The 21,644-nt window shown below is 44.9% G+C and overlaps 1 protein-coding gene across 1 annotated transcript; it reads right to left on the bottom strand.

Moving 5' to 3' along the window:
* Window positions 1-1,572: 1,572 nt before the first annotated feature.
* Window positions 1,573-20,227, bottom strand: tiam2b (TIAM Rac1 associated GEF 2b). Its single transcript, XM_085381475.1, has 22 exons — window positions 19,118-20,227; window positions 16,595-17,063; window positions 15,797-15,975; window positions 14,465-14,689; window positions 13,278-13,463; window positions 13,047-13,190; window positions 10,373-10,438; window positions 10,160-10,238; window positions 9,940-10,029; window positions 9,481-9,705; window positions 9,155-9,249; window positions 6,851-7,039; window positions 6,106-6,174; window positions 5,890-6,015; window positions 5,255-5,363; window positions 4,995-5,174; window positions 4,757-4,875; window positions 4,557-4,665; window positions 4,414-4,472; window positions 3,634-3,724; window positions 3,443-3,530; window positions 1,573-3,357 (listed from the first exon to the last, which is right to left on the bottom strand). The coding sequence occupies exons 1-22, from the start codon at window positions 20,225-20,227 to the stop codon at window positions 2,811-2,813; spliced, it is 4,554 nt and encodes a 1,517-aa protein (XP_085237601.1). The 3' UTR covers window positions 1,573-2,810.
* Window positions 20,228-21,644: the final 1,417 nt, after the last annotated feature.

The following is a 21,644-nucleotide window of genomic DNA, read 5'->3' as shown; positions in this document are numbered from 1 at the left end:
GTCCAATAAGAGTGAAAAACACTGTTGATTGACATATGACCTGTGAATAAACACGTTAGAAGTTCACCTAGGCAACCGGAGCCTGAAATATCCTCACATGACCAGCTTTCAGCTCCTCAGTGACCATTAGGTGAACTGAGCGATGAGTGTTTAAAGCCTTCAAAGGTCTGAAATTATGTCATTTGGTGAGGCAAGCTGTTCAGTCTCCAAATAGATGCAGAGTTTTTAAAAGGTTTTAAAAAGCTGTAAATTTATGATAAATGTGCCAATTTTCTTCCTCCTTTCTACAGCGGTTACTCTGGCAACAAGAGCTGAAGAGACAACACACACCATACACACACACTCAGTTTTTACCTTCACTGCTTTTTAAATTTTAATTTATAGATCCAAAAGTGAGCTGAGCGTCCTGTTCCCCTGAAGGTGAAGTCAGACTGAAATGAGTGAAAGGAGGAAATCTGAGTATCATCACAGGAAATGATAATGTTCATGAAAGAAACACGACTTCATGACAAGAACAACGAGAGTCTGCTGGGTTAGGTATGCCTGTAGAGTGTCTGTAGCTCGTGGACCGCTGCACAAGGTGTCGGTGTTTTAATGTTGGAGGGTAGAGCGCAAAGTGGAGAACTGGAGGCAAGGGGAGGATAGCTGCCCAAGACACATACAAATTCTGAAAGAATAAGATTTTATTATCTCTTTACATTAATAATGAGACCTGCAGAGAGCACAGGGACCTCAGCTTTACTCAGCAGTGCACAGACAGAGCTCTGCAGCATCACAAATCCACTTCAGTGAATCTTTTCTGTTTTTTCCCTGACAGCTTTACAACTACTCAGTGAGCAGCTGGGGCGAGTTTTGAGAAAAGTCAGCGTCTTCTATGCAAACCACGGCTAGCCGCAGCTAACCACCCACTAGCAACCAGTGGTTGCCAGGGGGGTTTCAGCTGGTCACAAGGCCTTGAAGTTTTCTGTTCAGAGACTGAATAAACAGCAATAGGAGGAGCATTTCAGGTCAAAAATCTTTAATTAAATATTTTTTTCATTTATTTGCCTTGAACAAATATTTAAGAAAATAAATTACCAAATACTTTAACATTTTAGAAAATATAAAACACAAATATAAAATAAAAACACTGGTGTCTCTCTAGTGCTTGGTCAACAAAACATTACAAATATATAAATATAAAAACTCGACTGAAGGCTTTGATCCAGCAGCTCCAGATTTTTCCAGAAACTGCTTTTGTCAAGAAAGTTTCTCTGTTAGACAGAAAAGTTCAAAATGAGTGCTGCACACAAGAATATTTACAACACAAGAGTTTGACAGCTGTCGCCGAGTTCAGGCAGCAAGTCCAACATTCGGTTTGGTCCATCGAACAAGATGAAACTGAGCTGGTTGGACCCTTCAGAGAGACGCTTGGTTAAGTGAAAAGAACTGAGCACCATGTTCTCTCGAGGAATTTTTAGAAAGAACACTCCAGTTTCTGGAAAGTTTTGTGAGGTCTGTAGTTTGTCTCTGAGACAAATGATTCTGTTTGTTCTTTGAGGTTTGTGAGCTGTGTTAGCGAGATGCCTGAGATGGGTCTACAGTTTCAGAGCCTCTGTGAGAGAAAAAAGACTGAGAATAAAGTTGAAAAATTTGGTATAAATTTAAATTTTAAAAGACAGATTATTATAAACTCGTGTAAAGAAAAAGACACTTTTCAGGCTGAATTTCATGCAGGAATTTCAGTAGTTTGAAGATAAAATTGTTTTTTAGAGAAAGCTATATTTAAAGATGTTGATAGAATAAAGTTTTACTGTGAGGGCAACATAAACGTATTATTTCAAAGCTGAAGTAATTTATTTAAAGAAAATGTAAAATTAAAAAAAATTCAGAAAGAAAAAAAAACACTCAAAAAAAATTTTAAATGAAAAAACTAAAAACTGCTTGCCAAATGTTTTTTGGGTTTTTTTTTTTGCATAAATAACGGTAATTTTAAAGGTTAACAGGTAATGATATTGATATTTTAAAAAATAAAGGTGCACTTTTGTGGAAAGAGGTCACATTTCTGAGAGATCAACCTGTAATTTTATGAGAATAAAATCTTATTTTTAAATATAAACAAATCAAATTTCTTTTTGAGACTAAAAACAAACAAACAAAAAAAAAAATTCATAAATTAAAAATGAATTTTAGGAATTTAAGAACTTGCATGAACTGATGTTTCAAAGTGTTACACGTTTTCTTTAAATTTACATTTTTCTTGGACTTTATTGTCAGACTCTTTTCTCTCACTTTCCGGTGACGTTCGACTGCTGTTTATTTTTGTTACCATTAAATCACTGGTGAGCTTTTAATGCTGAATCAGAGAGATCAGTAAAAAAAATCCCAGATTGGCTGATATGACTTCCTCTTGTACAAAAATTTGTTATCAATCCACCTCCAGACCTTTTTTATTTGTTGAAGGTTTCAGTGTCATGAATCTCGCAGCCAATCAGAGGGCTGGACAGATGTCCTGCTATCTCATTGTCTCACTGAGAACAGTTCAAGTGTTGGAGAGATGAAGATCCTCTCAAAGGGTCAGTTAGTCTGTCAGCATTTCCTTTGGTGTAGTGACCTGTGATGACCTGCAGGAGGCGATGTGTGAGGAATGAAGCTGCTTCACACTCTCGAAAATGACCCGAACCTCGTCAGATGGCACCTTTTGGTCAGCGTGGACCTCCATGTTCAGGTCTGTGGAGCAGGTGTGATAAACTTCCAGCTCAATCGTCTGGATTTATTTAGACTCCCCACATTGTGACCATCCTCCTTGTGTTAGCATGTTAGCTTTGTCCCTACACTGCGGGCATGGCGGCGGTCGTCTGTAACCCCAGGAGGGGGTCATAGAAGCAGTCCTCGTTTATCATGGAGGTCATGCTCTGAACGCTGAAGTCTCTCTCCAGCAGGTTGCTGAGGTCCTGCAGATCTCCAGGACTTCGCCGTAGGCTAGAGCTCCGCTTATTTTTCTCCTCCTCACTTATAGATGTCCCTCTTTGTTCCACCTCCTCCTCTCTGAAGTTGAGCCTCTGCAGCTGGGCCTCCAGCTCGCTAGTCAGGGAGCAGAGTCTGCCTCTCATCCCTGCAGCGGCACTGGAGCTGGAGGCGTGGCTCGGCAGCAGAGGCTCTGAGCATGTGTCGCCCAGGACGCCGTCAGACCTGCAGCTCTCCTGCAGCTGGTGAGGAATTGTCTTCTGGGTGTCAGAGTGGCGCTGCTGCCTCCTCCTCCAGGAGGCGCTTCTCTCAGCCGTAGACAGCCTGCTCCTCCTCAGGGATCCCACAGGAGCTCGGTCTCTGAGGAGCAAGCGCAGGGCTCGCAGCACGCTGGCCTTTGTCTCCAAACCGCTGAAATACAAACACAGAGCTGAAGCTTAACATCATCATGCACAGAGTCGAGAACCACCACAGGAACTTGATTGGCTGTCCGTACCTGCTGCACAGCTGGAACACCGTCTCTGGTCGTCCCTCCACTTCAGACCGACTGTGAACCAGCTCCCACACACATGAGTCCTCAGAACCTACACACACAGCACAGTGAGCTCAGACCGTCACAGCGCCTCCTGCTGGAGAGCTGTTGCACCAGCACTGCAGTAACAAACCTCACTCTGATTGGTCACTCACCTGTGATGTTAGCCGGTCTGACCTGGACCGCTGAAACTGGGATTAACCAGCGGAATCTGAAGGGGTCAAGGTCAGCTGATCGGGACGAGGTCTGTGAGAAAAAAACATAAAAACTGACAACAAGAACAGGTGGAGGTGTTTTTTTCTTTTATTCAGTGACATCGCGTTGATGTGTTTACAGCTGAGGAGCCAATCAAGGACGAGGATTACATTTGTAAAGACAAAGAAGCAGATCATCTCTCCAGAACCAGGTTAAAGTTTTTCTGAGATGATCTTTGAAGAAATTAATAGAAACCAGCAGTCGTATGGAAGCCCATTACTGCCAATACAGGAAAAAACAGATTAAGCCAAATAGATTTTTATTGATATTTGACTTAAAAACTAGACATTTTTGGCCTCCATCTTTCTTTTAAAACCTCACAGTGTTTAGATTTATTTAAATGTGATGTTATCTCTCATATGTTTGGTTTTACTTTATCAAAAAATGAAAAGAACAACAATATTATAGTTGAAAAGGAAATTTTAAGTGATTTCATTTATGGGATTTATATCTTTGTTATGATCATTATTTTGATATTCTTTTGATATTTTTAAATATTCTTTAACACATAACACATATTGTTTTACTTTTTAATTGACAGATTTGCATTTTTAATATCATTTTTTTAACACTTTGTTAATTTTTTTGTCACTGTATTTTTTTGTTTACATTGGCATAAATAGACATACAAATCTGTTCAGTTATACAAATTAGGAGATGAAGAGTAGACGTGCACTCACCATCTTCTTCTTCAGTTTGCTGTTCTCACGGTAAACCAGGATGACGGCTCGTTTGAACACTGAGGACAAAGACAGACTTGTGTTATTCTCCATCAGTTATTACCTGTGCAAGTAAAGAAGTGTGAAGAAGAGACTTCACCCACCAAACAGCGTCAGCTCTGGTTCCTTCCTCAAGCGACCCAGAGAGGGCAGTGGGTTCAACCAGACCACCGACGAGTGGACCAGAAACTCCCCCATCGAGATCTCCGTCACCTGAGGGTGGAGGAAAAAAAAACCCTTCAGGGTACGTGATGCACACAGGTGACACTCAAGTGTGTGTGTGTGTGTGTGTCATTGTGTTTACCTGTTTGTCGGCTCCACTCTGCTCTGCTGCCAGCTGGTCAAACACGCAGCCGTAATCCTCATAGATCTTCTGCATCTCGTTGATGTGACTCGCCACCTTTTCCATTGCTCGCAGCGCCTCTGAGTGGATGACAGTGGAAGTGCAGCTGGTCACAAAACATGTTTAAATACAATACTGTGAGGTCTGTTACCTCTCAGGTGTGTGTGTGGGTTACCTGTCAGGTGTATGTTTGGGTTACCTGTCAGGTGTGTGTGCTCGGGGCTCTCTGCATCTGTCAGGGACACGAGCTCTCGGAGCAGCAGCGGATACTTCAGGACTCTCTGAACAGGTTTGATCAGGTATGATTCCAGGGAAGACGAGTGCTGATTGGTCGGATTTCTGGCCTCCAGGAACTGTTTGAAGGCTGCGTCTGTTTTGGCTGCGTCACAGGTGGTCAGGGTTAAAGGTTAAATGGAGTGCTGCTTAAATGAGTTTAAAGTGCTCAGACTGTGTTTTCACCTCTTTCCAGAACTTTCTGGACTTTGATGTGATTCGCACAGAAGCCACTGTAGAGCTTGAAGTGATCGGCGTAGTACAGAAATGATCCACCCAATGGGAAGAGGAGTTTCTGAATGAAACACAAATGAGGTGTGAAAAAACTAAACCCATCGAACAAGCAAATAAAAACTTTTGTTCATTAAAATATGGAAATTCCGCATTTAAAATATTGAAACATTTAAAAAGGAGAAATATGTTAACAGCTTAAAATAAATAAAATAGAGTTAATAAATGAATAAAATGTACAAAAAAATAAAAAAAAGATAAACTGTGAAAAGACAAAATATCTCAAAAAATATATACTATGTATATAATGTAATTAAATAAATTATTAAAAAATAAAAAAAACTAAGTAAAAAATAAAATAACAATAATAATAATGGACCCGAAATGGAGTATATAATAAATATATCAGTTTTAACAATTGGGGAAAAAAATGCATAAAAGTAAAACATCACAGGGCCAAAATAAATCACTGGAGCTTAAATAAATAAAACAATAAAACTTGCATGCATGCACAACTAAAACAAAAAGAATAAAATAAAAAAATAAATGAAGGAAATAAAATCTGTCTGAACCAGCTGATGGACCTTCACCTTGAACTGCTCGGGGGTTTCCAGGCTGCTGAAGTTCGGACAGGCGGCGATTCTCTCCTCCAGCGTTTGGAGAAAAACTCTCTGAAAGTCCAACATCTCTGGCAGACTGCCGAACAGCGCCTCCATCTGACAGAGTGACAGAGAGACACACTGCGGTCAGAGTCACAACCACAACCTTCACTTCACAACCGTCACTTACTGTCGGCTCGTCTTTACCTCGTCTTTACTGAGGAACGTCTCCTTCTGCAGGGGGGTGAGGTAGATGTCGAACAGACAGACGAGATCCTGAAACAGAACCAAAAAAATGTTCTGATATTAATCAAAGTCTAATTTCTTTTTTCAAATTTAATTATCGGCTCGAATCAAATAGTAAGATCTTTCCAGCAGTTTTAAACACACAGGTTTGAAGATATAAAGATGTTTAAGCATACACTCTAATTAAGACAAAAATATTAATATAGCAGATTCTTTTAATATTTGTAAGGGACCCATTTTATACAACCATTTAAAACTAAAACTGTACAAATTGTGTGTAAAATCATAAGAATAGATTTCTTTATCACTTTAACATAAAAAAAATAGTTTCTGTTTTATTTTATTCTATAAATAAACTGATAAAAAACTGGAGTTTCACACAGTTTTTTCTACTCCTGGTTTAGTATGATGTCACAGAGAGGGGAAATCCCCAAAATGGTAATATCAGGGGCAGCCAATCAGAAGAAATCTAGACATAAGTGGGAGGAGCTAAAACAGCATGTTTCAGACAAAGGAGAGGGTAAAAGGTTGAAGGACCAGAATAAGATAAGGAAGGATTATTTTGAACTGAATCATGCAAAGCTACTCTTGTAGAGACAAAGAATAAAAACATGGAGCTGAAAATGAGTCAAAACGCGTCCATTAACATATCAGATGTACTAGCAGTAGTACCACAGTAGTACTACTGTTGCTGTTGTATTCTGACCTTGACGTAGGACTTCTCGGTGTCGACCAGCTCCTGGATGACCTTACGCAGACGCTGACACACGCTTAGGTGGGTGGGGCTCACCGGCTGCAGGCTGACCTCTCTGCCGTACGGGTTTTTGGGGTTGTCGCCATCTCCTGTCTGGCCTTCTGGAAAGGTCTGGTAAAGCGAGTAGACCTGGTCTAAGTTCTGGGAGGGAAACACAGGAACCAAAGCTCAATGAAATCATTCAGGACAACACCACTGTTCATGTGCTTGACAATAAAGAAGAAAAATCAGAAAACAGACCCCACCCCCCCGGTCCTATTATAGCTGGGGTATTCTTCAGCTCCCACATGACCGTGAATTAGATAAGCAGAAGAAGATGCATGGATCCCAGGTGGAAGTCCAGTAACTGATTTTTGTTCCACTCACACTCAAACTTGAGTGACAAACCGGAGAGAACTGTGGCTCTGAGTCAGGAGAACGAGGATCAGTGGAGCAGGAGGTTAATCTCTCTGCTGGATTTTGGGGAGGTCTGGGAAGCCGCTGAGCCAGAGATGAGGTTAAACACACAAACACCAAAATCCAAACAGACAAACACAAACCTGTTCCCAGTCTGAGCGCCGCTGCTGCTATGACCCTGACTGAGGACGAGCTGCTAACCAATTGGCTGCCTCATCCGTCATCATAATCTGGGCTGCCAGCCTCTAACGCAGCGCCGACAGCCTGATGAATTCTGAGCTCCAATGCACTCACCCTGAAGCTGCAGAGCTTTTGATAAGCAGTGAGGAAGCGTCGCTGCACTTTAAACTCGAGGAAGGAGGAGTGCCCTGAGATCTGAACATGTGGGGAAAAGACTGCCCAGACATGTTCAATTCAACTGTTCATGGAGGTGAGGAGCAGTTTCGATGAAGAACTAAAGACCCACCTCCAGGTTTCAGCAGAGCAGATAATGAACTGGAAGATGATCAAACACGGGATATTAATGTGCAAATAAGTGCATCAAAGGCCTAAACAGCAGCAACTGGTGCTTGTTTGGAGTCGAGTTGAAAGAAACCAATGAGTCTTTGGATGGTCGAGAGTGCAGGATTGACCTTTGACTCCAAAAACACTGAAGATGAAGATCTTTAGGTTAGCGCGATCACAGCGTGACAGTTTTATTAACTCGAACAATCAATTAGTTCATGAAGAATCAAAAGATGCTGTGTAAACAGAAGAACCTTTTAACAGCTTCACTTTTGAGCTCCAGGACTTGTTTTTATCTTAATTTTTTAAATCAATTAATTATCTCTGCTTTTTCAGGGTGATTATAGTTGATTTTATCTCACTAATTGGAATATTAGCCTCAAATATTTGATGTTACTTGATGTTTCAACAAGAGGTTTCCCGCTCCTCCAGGAGGATCCTCGTCAGTCCTAAGGTATCTAAACTGTTTCACGAAGGAGCAGCTGTTTGACTCTGAGCCGCCCGGGACATCTGAGGCTGGGATTACTGTCCTGTGCTGACATTCTCTCAGGTGGTGACTTGTTCCTATTGTCCTACTTTCTGTCTGAGCAGGTACAACATAGTCCTGTGGGCGTCTGTACACGTAACGCTGTGATAGTGGCGTGTACAACCGTCTCACACTGAGAAAATCTAAAGCACAGAAAACACTTGTGATCATTTCCTCTACACCAAGTTTCAGCTCTACACCAACCAGCAGCCCGTTTACCAGCAGGACGACGCCGTCAGCGGGACGCCAACAGCCCAGGCAGCTTGCCACCTTGTCCAGGAGCCTCAGCAGCCGCTCCAGGAGCCCCACCCCGGGGAACACCTCCCTTCCATCCTCCTCCTCTTCCTCCAGAGTCTCCCAGTCCTCCTCCATCGGCAGTACCCAGCACAGAGCACCCATGACGAAGGAGTGAAACAACGACGAAGAGGATCAGTTGGGGCCGGAGGTCACCTGATACTCCTTCCGCCGTCGTCAGAAATGAAGAGGCGGTCAAAAACAACACCTACAAGTTGTGTTTCTCCAGGGAAAAACGTTAATCCCTCAGCTCTGACTTTACAAACACTCCTGACTGTGTAAGCTGGATTATCAGGCTGACCAAAGGTCATGTGCACAGAGGTGGGGGGTGGAGCTCCAGGAGGCACAGGAGGATTTCTGCAGGTAAGTCTGAGCTGCCTTCTTTGGAAACCAATCACATCCTCATAAAACTTCTTGATTTCATATGACGGGGTTATCGCCGATCAAAGCAAAACACAAGTGGCTTGGTCATGAATAACATACAACCATTTTAAAAAAATCCAGATGTTCTCAGACTGTCACAGACTGAAGCTCACCTCCTCTGAGGGCTTGGTGTCCTGAGGTATCCTCGAAGAAGTGTCATCGAAAACGGGAGGCAGGATGCTGTCTGCATCTGTGATGACAGAGGAATCTGTGAGATGAAGAAGAAATGTGATCTGTGATCTTTACAGGAGAACTCCTGCTGCTTTAACTGGCCTTCACAATAAAAGCCTTTGATTCTGGTTTCTGTAAATGAATCTGATCAATAAAACAGCTGTGACTAAAATGGTTGAGTTTATATTTAAAAGTGGAAATCGGTTTGATATAAATGTGAAATGTGTTTGAACATTATGATGCTGTTACCAGAGCGTCTCTGCTGTACCTGTGATCCAGGTGTGGATGTTCGTGGCCGGTGGTTGGCGGCCGGGGTGGAAGGGGTCAGCGTGGTCGGGCCAGAGGTCGGCAGGCTCTTCGGCCTCAGGTGACTCATCCCTCCTCAGCAGCAGCTGCAGCTTCTGATGTCTGAAGAGACTCTGCAGGAGGTCCAGGTCCAGTCCAGACACAGGAGCGCCGTTAACAGCCAGGACCTCGTCTCCGGCCCTGAGGCCTGATTGGAAACAGAAAAATTAAACTGCATCTTTTAAAGTTTTTTAAAGTTTCTACATTTTTTACAATCCTAAACACAGACAGGGTTTTTCCCATTCTGGAGGTGTAGCGCTGCACAGGTGACAGCCTGATAGCAGAGCCTCGAGCGCCCCCCGCTGGACACCTTCAAAACCTCAAACTGTCAGAAATGCAGGGTCTCCCTCAAAATAAAACCTGAAACCGTTCTCTGTTTTACCGTCTCTGGATGAAAGTCCCAGCGGGTCCACCTCGCTGACAAAAACATGACTTTTTCCTGCTCCGTCCACGTGACCCGTCACCGCAAAACCTGCAGATTCACAGAAGAAGAAGCACATCACACACAGGTAAATATGCTTATTATTTATCCTCTCAGAACACAAACCAGTCATGTTTTTATACGAATTTTATTTATTCAGTGATGAGTTTTTCTTTCTCACCGAAGTCTTTGTGGCCGTCAGGTCGACAGATGTTCAGAGTAAAAACACCAACAGCTGGAAGCTGCTGTTCATCACGCAACTGAAAACACACACAGGAGAGTGAACCGGGAGAATGACCTCGCAGGAATCATGTGAATACAAATCCAGTAATTATCATCATTCTGCCCGCAGAAAAAAATTAAAGAGAAGTTGTAGGTAAGTCAGTGAACACACCGGCAGATCTGCACTATGACCGGCAGGGGGCGCTGCCTCCATCTGTTTGGGAGCGCAGTCCAGATTCTGCAGAAGAAACACAGAGGAAGAATTTTACTTTAAATTAAACTTTTAACTCATCAGCACAGGTTTTAAAGGACTGAGCGACCTATGAGGTTTACCTTCAGTTATTATAAGCGATTAGCTTCTATAAGCTCTGATCAGTAAAATCATCAATGCATTTGATAAAAACATAGATAAACTGAAGCTTTAAAGGCAGAAAACTATAAAATCATTAAACTAATAGGCAGGTGATTCTTAAAATTCAGACTTTCTCCACAGGACTTAAAGCGACGAGGTGGACTGGAAAATAAGAAAAGCCTGTGAAGAATCCGGAGCTCTGATTGGCTGAAAAGATCACAGGAGATGAAATATGGAGACAAAAGGGTAAAGAGGAACAGTGGGATACAGAGGAGACACAGGGGGAGGAAGGAGGTTAAAAGGGGAGCAGAAGAAAGAAGGTGGAGGTCATGTGACAACAGGAGGTGGGGTTTGGTGGGGAGGTCATGTGGAGAGGAGGTGTTGGAGTCATCTCCTGCCTCCTGTGAAGGATTAACTCTCAGGAACAAAGAAATCCTGGCAGAATAAAACAGCCTGGAAGCTTTTAATTCTCAATCACCTCCTCCCCTTCCTTCTCCTCCTCCCACCTCCTCCTCTTCAGAAGGTTGTCCTCAAAAAGCTGTGCAGTTAAACAAACTGTCCTCCTCTTTCTCCCACCTCCTCCTCCTTTTCCTCCTTGGTGAGTTTGATGGGTGACAATTTTGAACACAAGTATCAGTGTCACATCATCTTCCAGCTTGAGTCGTCTTTTCTCTGAGCGATAACCTGTTTCATATTTGCTTAATCAGCAAAAGATCAGTGACTCCTGCTTCAGAGTCGCTCACATCCACCCGAGTGTTTCCTGACGGTGCTTCAAAGGAGCGACGCGACTTCTGTAAGCGTCATGATCTTTAACCAGTGAGCTGCTTTCTACAAAGTCCACATAATGTACTGCTGTAGTCAAACACAAACACACAAACACAGTCAGGACTAAAGACAAACTAAAAATACTCCCTCCTATATTTAAACGTAATTAAAAATGATAAAAGACTTGGGATGTTTAATTCTGTCCTGCATCAAAACCTAAATTAGCCCCAGGGAATCATGGGAAAAAATGAGCAGGTTGAGCTGCACTGAAATTACAGGTTTGTGAAGCCGCCATCAGCCTGCCTGGAGTCTGGGACCACCGACTGACACTGAACACATCGGCATCATCATCATCGTGGACTCGCATGCCTTTCCTCGACACCACCTTAAAACATCCACAACAGTCGTAACTGTGGTCTGAGTGGACGGTTGGACACAGTGAGTCACATGATGACTGGAGACCAACATTAAGCAGGAAACACTCGTCAGTACGAAAACTTCTGTTTTCTGGAAGGAATCAAGGATTTTACAGTAATGACCCCCACCCCCCGACATGGCAGTGAAATGGAGGCGGCGAGTTCCGGTAAGTGTATATCTCCTGCAGAGTTGACACAGCGAGCAGCAATCAGCTCCACATGTCCTCTAGTGGAGCTGCTCCACCCGGAAACCACAGCCTGCAGCATCAGATCTGATCTGAAAGCAGAACCGGAATGGAGATTCAGCTGCACACAAACATGCTGCAGGTCTGTCTGACCACAAGTGCTCAGCACAAAGAACAAGCTGCCGCAGGCTTGACTACGAACACCTCCATCAAGCCTGAAGACGTCTCTGTCCACAGAAAGACCTTTCTGTGTTACCGTCTGCTGGGCTTCAACACACAACAAGTAGAGGTGCAGCAGCTCAGAAGGCTTTATTACGCCCTACATTCATTACATTTCGAAGAAAAATGAATTATGGTAATAAAAAGTTGCTGGAAATAAATCATTCTGACTTTCAAGAGCAGGACAGCATACAAAAAGCCCTCTGAGCTCTCTGATTGGTCGGTTTTGTGTAAGATGAAATAAACAGCTGACTGATTAGGCGTTCAGCTCGAAGCAGGACTCTCAGTCGAACAAAGGCAGAATGTGGCTAGAATTCCCCTCACCAAGGTATCCACAGATGTTTGGCTCAGAGCGGGAGTTACTGCTTGGAAGCATCCTGCGCAGTTCCTTGCTCAAGGGCAGGAGGGAGCAGGTAACGTGCTGCGATCCTGCAGACGCTGCAGCTATGAAACTATGAGGCAGTTTTTCCACTGAGCGTGTATCGGCTCAGTTGAATTGCGAGAATCCACGACAAAGCAAAGTGGCGCTGACAGATTTATCCTCCGGACCCTCAGAGGCCAAAAATAACCCACTGTTTATCACGAGGGGACCGTCAGGAGCCAGGCATGATGGTAACTGCAGCTGGATGATGCACTGAGGAGAGGCTAAACTTAGCCTCGTAACGACAGATGACAGCACGCTTCTTCTGGGCTGTTTTTAGAGAGCAGAGAGGAACGATGAGTTCAGCCTGAATCAGATGAGCTGGTTTTAGTCGTCCATGTGAAAAGACTTCAGAGTAGAACGTTTCTTAAACCTGTCTCTGACTCCATGTGAATATTTCACCTTTCAAACTATTTTCAGAAGGGTGCACGCTGCCTCTCACCATACTACAGCACTGAACTGGACAAGAAAAGGGTGCAGTGTAATACCTGGTGAGCTGAGTGTTTGCCACCCCTGCTGCGCCTGTTGAGATCATCCAGGACCTTCAGGGAGGACGGCAGACCCCTCCTCCGGTTTCCTCCCGAAAGAGACCGGCAGCGCCGCCTCAGTGTGGCCTCTTCTCGGCTGCACACCTGTGAGAGTCCAGAGAGGCAGATTTGGTTAATTTCCTTCTTCCTTTCTTTTTTTAAAAAAAAGGGAAGCGTCGAGCCTCTACTTACCAGAGCATGGAAGGAGGACACGGAGAAGACTCCCAGGCGTCCCAGCATGCTCTTGGAGGGCCTGCTGGCCACAGCGAGGAGGCTCTTTGGGTTTGGGAGCTCGCTGCCCTGCAGGCTGGACAGGTAGCACCTGAGCCTGAACAGATCCAGGTTCAGTTTCTCCAGATTCTGCTCCCACTGCTGGATCTGAGCACACACAGGGTCACACATAAACACAGCTTCTGTATAAAACAATGATAATAACTCATCAGACGGCCATGAAAACCATGAAACATGGTCAGTGAGTCATGGCAAGGCGCTGAGAGAAGCCATCTTTTCTCCATTCACTCATCAGGTAAAGTGTATTTCCTGGGTGGGGCAGACTGCTGCTGCTGTCAATTCCTGCTTCAGTCTCTGTTGTGATGAAGTTATTTTGTCCCTTACTGTGTGATTATCACCCATTATCCCTCATCCCTCCATCCTGTCCTCCCTTTCATCTCCTCTCCTCCCCTCCTTCCTCTTCTCTTGCTGGACTCTCTCCAATAAATCGAGGCTCTCCTTCTCCTCCTCTGTTTGCCCTCCCCTCCCTCTCAGTAAATGTGTAATTGAATGTTGAGCAGGAAGATTAGCCTCTAATCTCAGAGTTCAAACTGCAGCGCTGGGATCAGTTTCACAGTTCAGAGGAAAGATTAGCAGGCTGCTAAATGATACGTTCTCTGTCTGCACATTGCTGTCACTGGAAATTAACAACAAGAACAAAGAAACCCGCAAAACAGCCTGAAGCTAATCTGTGGCACAACAAAGTCCATCCACAGACTCAGAAACTGCACGTTCATCAAGATTTACTGACAGTTCTCCTCTTACAGCTGTTACCTGATGTCCGTTGAAGCAATGCTGATGAAACCTAACTGACTCACACTGATGCTGAGCAGAAAAGAAACCCTTAAACTGAAACACAGTCTGCTGCACAGTTTCAGGATCGTCTAATTTCTCTGCAACAAACACAGAGACAGCAGCAAACTTCAGACACTGAAGGTATCGTGAAGCTCAAAGACAACAAGGCGAGAGTCGGGTCTGATGTTCATGTGTGCTTCACTCAAAGATGGCTGTGAGGGTCATTCTAAAGCATTGCCCATATTCAGGACCGGTGTAGGTGATAATACCAACGTGCTGTCCGCCCTGACCGGACCACTTCTCCCCGCACTCACCTGGCTCTCCACCGCCTTCCTGCTCTTGGGCTCCTTGATGATGGACAGCTGCAGCTCGGCCATCTTCTTCATCTTCCCATCCATGTCAATCTTGTGGAGCAGCGAGCGGCTCTGAGAGCGCAGGAGGCGCAGTGTGTCCTCCTTCTTCTGACGCTTCACCAGCAGAGAGGCACTCGCCGAGTGGATTGCCGTCACCCAGTTCTCCAGGTCAGTCTGGCTGGTGGCCTGGAGGGCGAGACAAGATGGAGTCAGACAGATTTTAAGCAACAGAACAGTATTAAACTTTGAGCCTCCTGCTTTATTAACTCTGAATATTCAGCTGCTGATTGCGCTTTGTTTTAACAACAAAAACCTTAAATACAGAAACTTTTAAATGTAAATTTGCTGCTGAAAGCAGGAAGCAAGGCTCAGTCATCCTCTGATGGTCTGGTTTCTGCGTTTAAGCAGCAGACTTAATGTCCTGATGTTAACAGCTGTTTTTGTTTACGAGGGGACGTGTGGCAGGGTTTAAAGCTCGCTCTTCATCAAGTCATCATCGTAAAGAGGAACATTTGTTGCAGTAATTAGCTGGGTGTCGTGATTCCCATTAGCAGGCTTTCAGCCTTCTCCGCTCGTCATCTTCAGCTGCTTTCAGCCCTTGACAAAACCTCCACCTCCTCCTCTGGGAGGAAGGTGATTTGTGTGTCTGCAGACTCTGCTGCATTAGTCAGAGTGACTCTGGGAATCAAGAGGAGCTCCTAAAAGTTTGAGGAGGTGATCACAGAAATAAATTATTAAATTACATGATGACATCACCTTTACCAACGAGAGTACAGGTAATAATCGGCCTCTCTTTTTATCCCCGCTGACCTCTGACATCCAGACTTTTGCCGCTCATGTCATTCAAGATCGACTAGAAGGAACGCCAGGAGTTCATCCGGGGCCTCGACACATCTGTGCCTCCTCTTCTTTGTCGGAGTAAAAGTAAAATCTACTCTTTGTTTGTCTGCTTGCTCCTCGGTGTGGGTGGTGTGGAGCTGGCAGCAGAGGGGGAAATGCTCACAGTCATTACCAACAGAAAGACACGCAGAGAAAGTCCCACAGTGTGGATGTTTGTGGTGAGAAAACCAAATGCTGGTGTGACGCCACACCCCGTTCATTCACGCTGCTCACAAATGAGCCACAGCGATGGGAAAAAAGATGGAGGCAGCAGTTGGAGGAAAGCGATCACAGAATGAAAGAATGAAGAGAAAACCTCAGAAATGTCCCAACACCACAGCTGCTTATGCTGGTGCTGCATTCAAGGATACTCCAGTAAAATCATGTTTCTCAGTGTGCTGGCGGTTCCCTCACCTGGAACAGGTACACGTCTCCATACGAGTTGCTCAGACAGAAGACATGCTCCTTCCTTGGGTGCTCAGGGACGGCCTGGACGATGCTGTCATCAGCCAGGAGAGCGTAGCGAGGAGAAAGCTCCTGGTCGGCGCTGCCGCTGCTCCTCCCATATGTCTCGTAAAACAGCAGAGTGCAACCTGAACAGACAAAATCCATCGTTAATTCTACGTTAAATAGTTTATTTCACAGAGATTTATAAATTTTAGCTGTTGATGCCACAGATGGTAAAGACTTCAGTAAAATGTTTAACATGAAACAGAACACTTTTTTTTAAAATCAAGTTTCATTTAGAAGTGCCTAAACCTACATTCTCTCTGATGCCCAGCAGGGGGCGACTCCTCTGGTTTAAGAAGAAGTCCTAACCTTCTCTGTGCTGAGAGCAGAAGTGATAAATAGTTGTTGGTCGGTTAACAGTCAACTCAAAAACTACTCGTCAGTATTTCCTGAAACATGCTGAATCTATAATCAGCTGGCTGATTATAGACCTTCCCACTGCCTAACTGGAAACATCCTGGTTAATGTAACCCGAAAGTGACACTGAGGAACCTGGAAACTCACACTGTGCCTCAGGTGCACAAAGACTCTTTTGCTGCCTTGTATGCAGCATAAGCCTGGTTTCAGCTCTAGCAGAGGCACTAAAGGCATCACCAGACTTCTCCTACGCAAGTTTTCTGCCCTTCACTGAAAATAAGATCAGATCTAATCCTGAAACTTGAACTCAACTTTCTGTTTTCTGGTCCTTGCAGGCGGCCGTACCTTTCAGTGTGACCCAGTAGTGCCTCCACTTGCGGCGGGCGACCAGCTCCAGCTTTGTGTCCTTGTTAACAGTGATGAGAGGTTTGAAAGAGAGCCATCCGGCCCGCCGCACCACACCCTGCTCCTTCTCAAACAGGACATCCAGCTGCTCCCCTTCTCCCACCTCCACATCCCCATCTATCTCTTCCTCGTCCTCCTCACCCTCGTCTCCGTCCCCCTCTGATGGCTCCGTCCTGTCAGCCGTACTGCTGCAACCCATCTCCAGCTCCTGCATGAAGTTCTCATAGATGTTCTGCCGCTTAGCATCACTGTTCTGGTTCAGACTCCTGGAGGAGCCGCAGTGGAGCGTTGGGAACTGGTTGTGGTTCAGGGAGTGGAGAGGGTCGGAGGAACACAGCGTGCTGCAGCTAACAGCCCCAGCATTCAGTCCATTGATGAAGACATCGGCTGTGTCGGTGGCAAACGGCTCCTGCAGAGAAATCAGAGAGGACTTTATTTGACTGCTGTGATTCCGTCTGCGGCCACTAGAGGCACACAGCAGCCCTCAAACACAGCGCCCAGCACCAGGCAGTATTATTCCAAACCACAATTTTCCCCTCTGTTAGCATTAACGGGGTGTGAATATGCTTCACGCTGCAGTGTCAGCGTTAAACAAACAATCCATCACTGCTCTTGAGCCAATAAGACAACCTGCTGGTTTTAGAGGGCGCGGGTTTGATGCCCGCTCTGACTTTACTTTAAACCTCCAACTGAGTGACTCGTCCAGGTTTGTGCAACACTTTTGAGCAGTTTTCCACATTTAACCGTCATTGTGAAGTGACAGTGACGACATGTGGAGACTTGCTGTTTATAGACAGGCAGAGTGAGTTGGTACAGAAACGCACAGTTCTTATCAGTCAGGGCGTTAAGCTGTTTGTTCTTTAGAGAAAATCTACCACGCAGGTCTTTTATTCCTGAGATAATAGTGGACTTAAAGGATCCTGGATGTTTACTGAAGTGCTTGTCCATGCAATCACTGTATCAAACTCCCCCGTATCAAACACAGTGCTGTGATTGGCCGAGCAGAGCCAAGCCCTCATGGAAATCTAAACAAGGGGTAAATGAAACGTAAGCCCTCAGATCGGTCTGGTTCCAGGTTCCCAAACATTTCTTTCTCCAGTGTCACTATGTGATGTTTTTGTTTTGGTGCTTTCCCATGAAAAGCTCCAGGAATTTTCCAAGAGATCAAAGTTCCTCCAGCACTGTGATTTGTTTTTGATGAGCGGGATCAAAGCCCCGGAAAGACTGAACAATAAAAAGTCCACTGTGATGTATCACTAGGACATCAATCTCAGAGAGCAAAGATGGATTCTCCTGTGACTGTGACACAAAGCTGCAGAGGATTTAAGCTAGACTGATGCTTTCAAAGGGTTTCTGTTTTGTTCCTCTGGGATTAATAAAGTTCTCTGATTGTAATTAATAATCCGGCACACAGACTGCGGCACTCCAGTGAAACGTTGACGCAGTGCAAAGAAAGCTTTTTGGGTTAAACATCTTAAAAACCTTGCAGACGAAACAAAGACAATCAAGAGAGCAGATAATAAAAGTTTATTCGTCAGTCCTTTGATGTTTGACGTGCATCTGGAGGAACTCAAGTGTGGGAAAACGAGTCCTCATGAGGTCACGCTGATGTAAGGGGGTTACCCAGGTTGTGGGGGGTGGGGTGTTTGGGGTTTCCAGTGTGAGGAAACTACATCAGCGTCTGATTTCATTATCCCCGTCATCATCAGCACTGAGTTAAAAAGCACGAACAACAAGCTTCACTACTCCAGCTCCCTCACTGCAGACAGGATGTGACCTCATTCTGCTGGCTGTAAACAGGAAGCCGGGCTTTTTTGGACCAGCTCTCACAGAGAAAGCTTACCATCAGATTACTGATGTGTGATGATGTTTGAAAATGGCGTTCGTACTTAACTCCATGTGTAATGTTGTTAGTCATGATGAGACTTTAATCTAGTTCGACGACTTGTTTAAGTCTGAGGATTAAGGAAGATATTAATTTTAAAACCAGTTTTAAGTTTCTCAGAATATATTAAAAAAATGATCTACTAATGAGTTTATAAAAACTTTTAAAGGTTTTGTTTTAGACTGAGTTTACTTTGAAGACATTTTAAGATATTCTGATGATCTTTATTGACCTTTTTCTTTCTTTCTTTCTTTCTTTCTTTCTTTCTTTCTTTCTTTCTTTCTTTCTTTCTTTCTTTCTTTCTTTCTTCCTTCCTTCCTTCTTGTTTACAGGCTGTGATTATGTTCAAGTGATAAAAACATATACCTCTACTTTGTCAAACACTAGAATTCAAAGATTTAAAAAAATATTATGATTTTGTGCACTTTTATCAGGGATGTCAGTTCATGTTGAAAATCAACATTCTTAAATGTAAAAAGTCAGAAAACAAAAAATGATGTCATTTTGTCCATCATCAGCAGGTGGCAAACCACTGAGCTCCGCCCACAGCATGACTTCATCATCTTATTGTTTCTCACCTGGATCCTCCTCTTCTTCCTGCTCAGACTTCCTGTCCAGTCGCTCAGACGTCTGATTCGGCTCTTCAGGAAGTCTTTTCGGTTATTCCTGGCAGAGGCGGCGCTCGCAGACTCCACATTTCGGCAGGGCAGCGTGCAGGAGGAGTAATGCTCCTCCATATCACCGGTTGATCCCTCCTCTTTCTGTGTGACATCATCCAGCAGCGCTGCCTCCCCGGCGGGGGTCCCAGCGTCGGTGGGGAAGGCGGGTAGCGTGTTGTGACTGCTGTAAACCCCAGGAGCTGAAATCAGGCTGAAATCCGTGAGGTCCGGCTGCAGGAGCTCCGAGTCTCCAATGCCGCTATCCTCCGTCCGGCCAGAGGAGCAGGTGTTGTAACCTGCAGTTGCGGCGGTGAATACATTAGTCTCTGTGGTGGGGAAGAGGAGGCTGGAGCTAAATCCAGGTGAGATGTCCTCACCCTGAGCGGAGAAGAAGGTGTTGTAGCCGCTGCTGCTGGTGGCAGTGGTGTAGCCGCTGCTGTTGTCCGCGTTCTGCCTGCACACAAACACGTTATCCGTCAGCTCGCTGTTCCCCCATGGCGAGTCGTACCAAGAGCCATCGGAGCTGAGCGAGCTGCCGTTGCTGGTGCGCAGTGACACCTCTGCGCTCGTGGTGGTGGTCGCTGCGGCAGTGATGGCGGGGAGCCCACTCAGACTCTCTGGCTCCACCCGAGCTTTGGTGAACTCCACCCTCATGCTGCCATCTTTGCTGAGCAGCACCTTTGGGCTGCCGCTGCTTTCCAGAGACGCCCGCTCACCCCCCCCAAACTCCCCCCTGCAGAGCCTCTGAGGAGACCCCCCTCTCAGCTTGGCGCCTCCTCGGGCCGCTTTAGGGGCTGGTTCGTAACGCCATGAGGTGTAGGGTGAGCTGGCCATTGGGTGGTTCAGGTAGCTTTTCCCTCGGCTCCTGCAGCCTCCCTGGCTGCTCCTCCACCAGCTGCGAGCCGATGTCACCTCCTCCCTCCTGGAGGAAAACCTGAAGGAGCAGGAGGGCTTGGCAGGGGAGACGAAGCTGCTGTGGCTGTCTGCGTTTCCCATGATGACCTGGAAGAGGATGGAGGAGGATGACATCATCAGATGTGAGGCACAAAAACGAGCGACACAACAGCCAGGAAACAAACACACACACACACACACACACACACACACACACACACACACACACACACACACACACACAGCATGTATTAAAGCAACAGAGATTTCTACACACAATACTACATTAAATATTACAGTCAGTACTAAAATACTACATCAAATAATACAGTCAGTACTAAAATACTACATCAAATACTATGGGCAGTATTATAATCAGTCTCACTGGAAGCCAAAGATGAGTTAAAGACTCAGTGACCCCACATTTGTGAACACACATTAAACATTCACTCATTTACTGCAGTCCATTCTCAAATGCACAAAATAATTGAAGCATCTAAACTTCCTTCTTCCTTATCACAGCAATATTACCCAGATGTCACATGTTTATTTTCTGGTAGATTTGCAGATGATATTTGTAAGACAGCCGTCCAGCTGCAGTTCCTCTGGTGGCCACTTGAGGCCGGCTTCAGCCATGAGTCAGTGCCTCCCATGCTAAAAGCCTGTGGACAGCTCGCTGTATTAGCATGAGCCGATAACGGAGGTCATCTAAACGGTCAAACCAGCTCTACAGACAAGTGTTGAGGCTTTAAAATGCAAATTTCAAACCATCAAAAGACGACGATTGCTCAAACACACACACAGAAATGATCACTGCACCGTTTCTATCAATGCGACATCCTGAAGACCTTCAGTGCACCAGCTGGATGTATACACACTGCTGTTTGCTGATGTTAAGTCACATGACCGGTTCCTTTATCACCCTCAAAGACCTTTAAAACTGTGATCTGACTGAACACCAAACATACGATGGAGCTTCATCACGGACATTAAGCACACAGCTAACCTAATAGCTGCCTTCAGGTGAACCAAGGAAACTAAGTTTGGACCAACATGCTTATATTTGCTGTGTGTCAAACCATTTTTACACGTTCTCTGAGTGAAGTGACCTGAGCCTGCAGCATGACCCTTGACCCTGAACCGAGTCTGCACAGCTCACAGTACCACCTGCTGCTCTGACACCATGACTGCTGATGTGCTTCACATATGTTTTCTTCTTTATTCTGTGCAACCCACTATTCATTTTCACACATTCATTCACAACTTTTAAAACTTTAATTTTCTGAAATTTTCTTGCAAACAGCTTTGCTCACACTGCTCTGCTGCTCAAACTAAAAATGCAGAAAACAGCAGGACTATTTGGAGTTTTAATTTGAGACTCAGAAGACTAATGAAACTGCTCAGCAGAGCTTTGACTGTCGGACAATCAGAAAAATCAATTTTCACTGAAAGTGAAGAGGAGAGATCTAAATGTGACATTTCTTGTAAACCTTTAGGAACTAATCTAACGAGGACAGATTTCTGAAACAAAGTTTTTTTTATAAATGAATAA

The sequence above is a fragment of the Rhamphochromis longiceps genome, linkage group LG15 (assembly GCF_057381845.1).
Source record: "Rhamphochromis longiceps isolate RC_006_pf linkage group LG15, R_longiceps_female_GT1.1, whole genome shotgun sequence".
NCBI classification, from domain to species: domain Eukaryota; kingdom Metazoa; phylum Chordata; class Actinopteri; order Cichliformes; family Cichlidae; genus Rhamphochromis; species Rhamphochromis longiceps.
The sequence above is the reverse complement of the archived record's forward strand: the minus strand, read 5'-3'. Positions and strand labels throughout refer to the sequence as shown.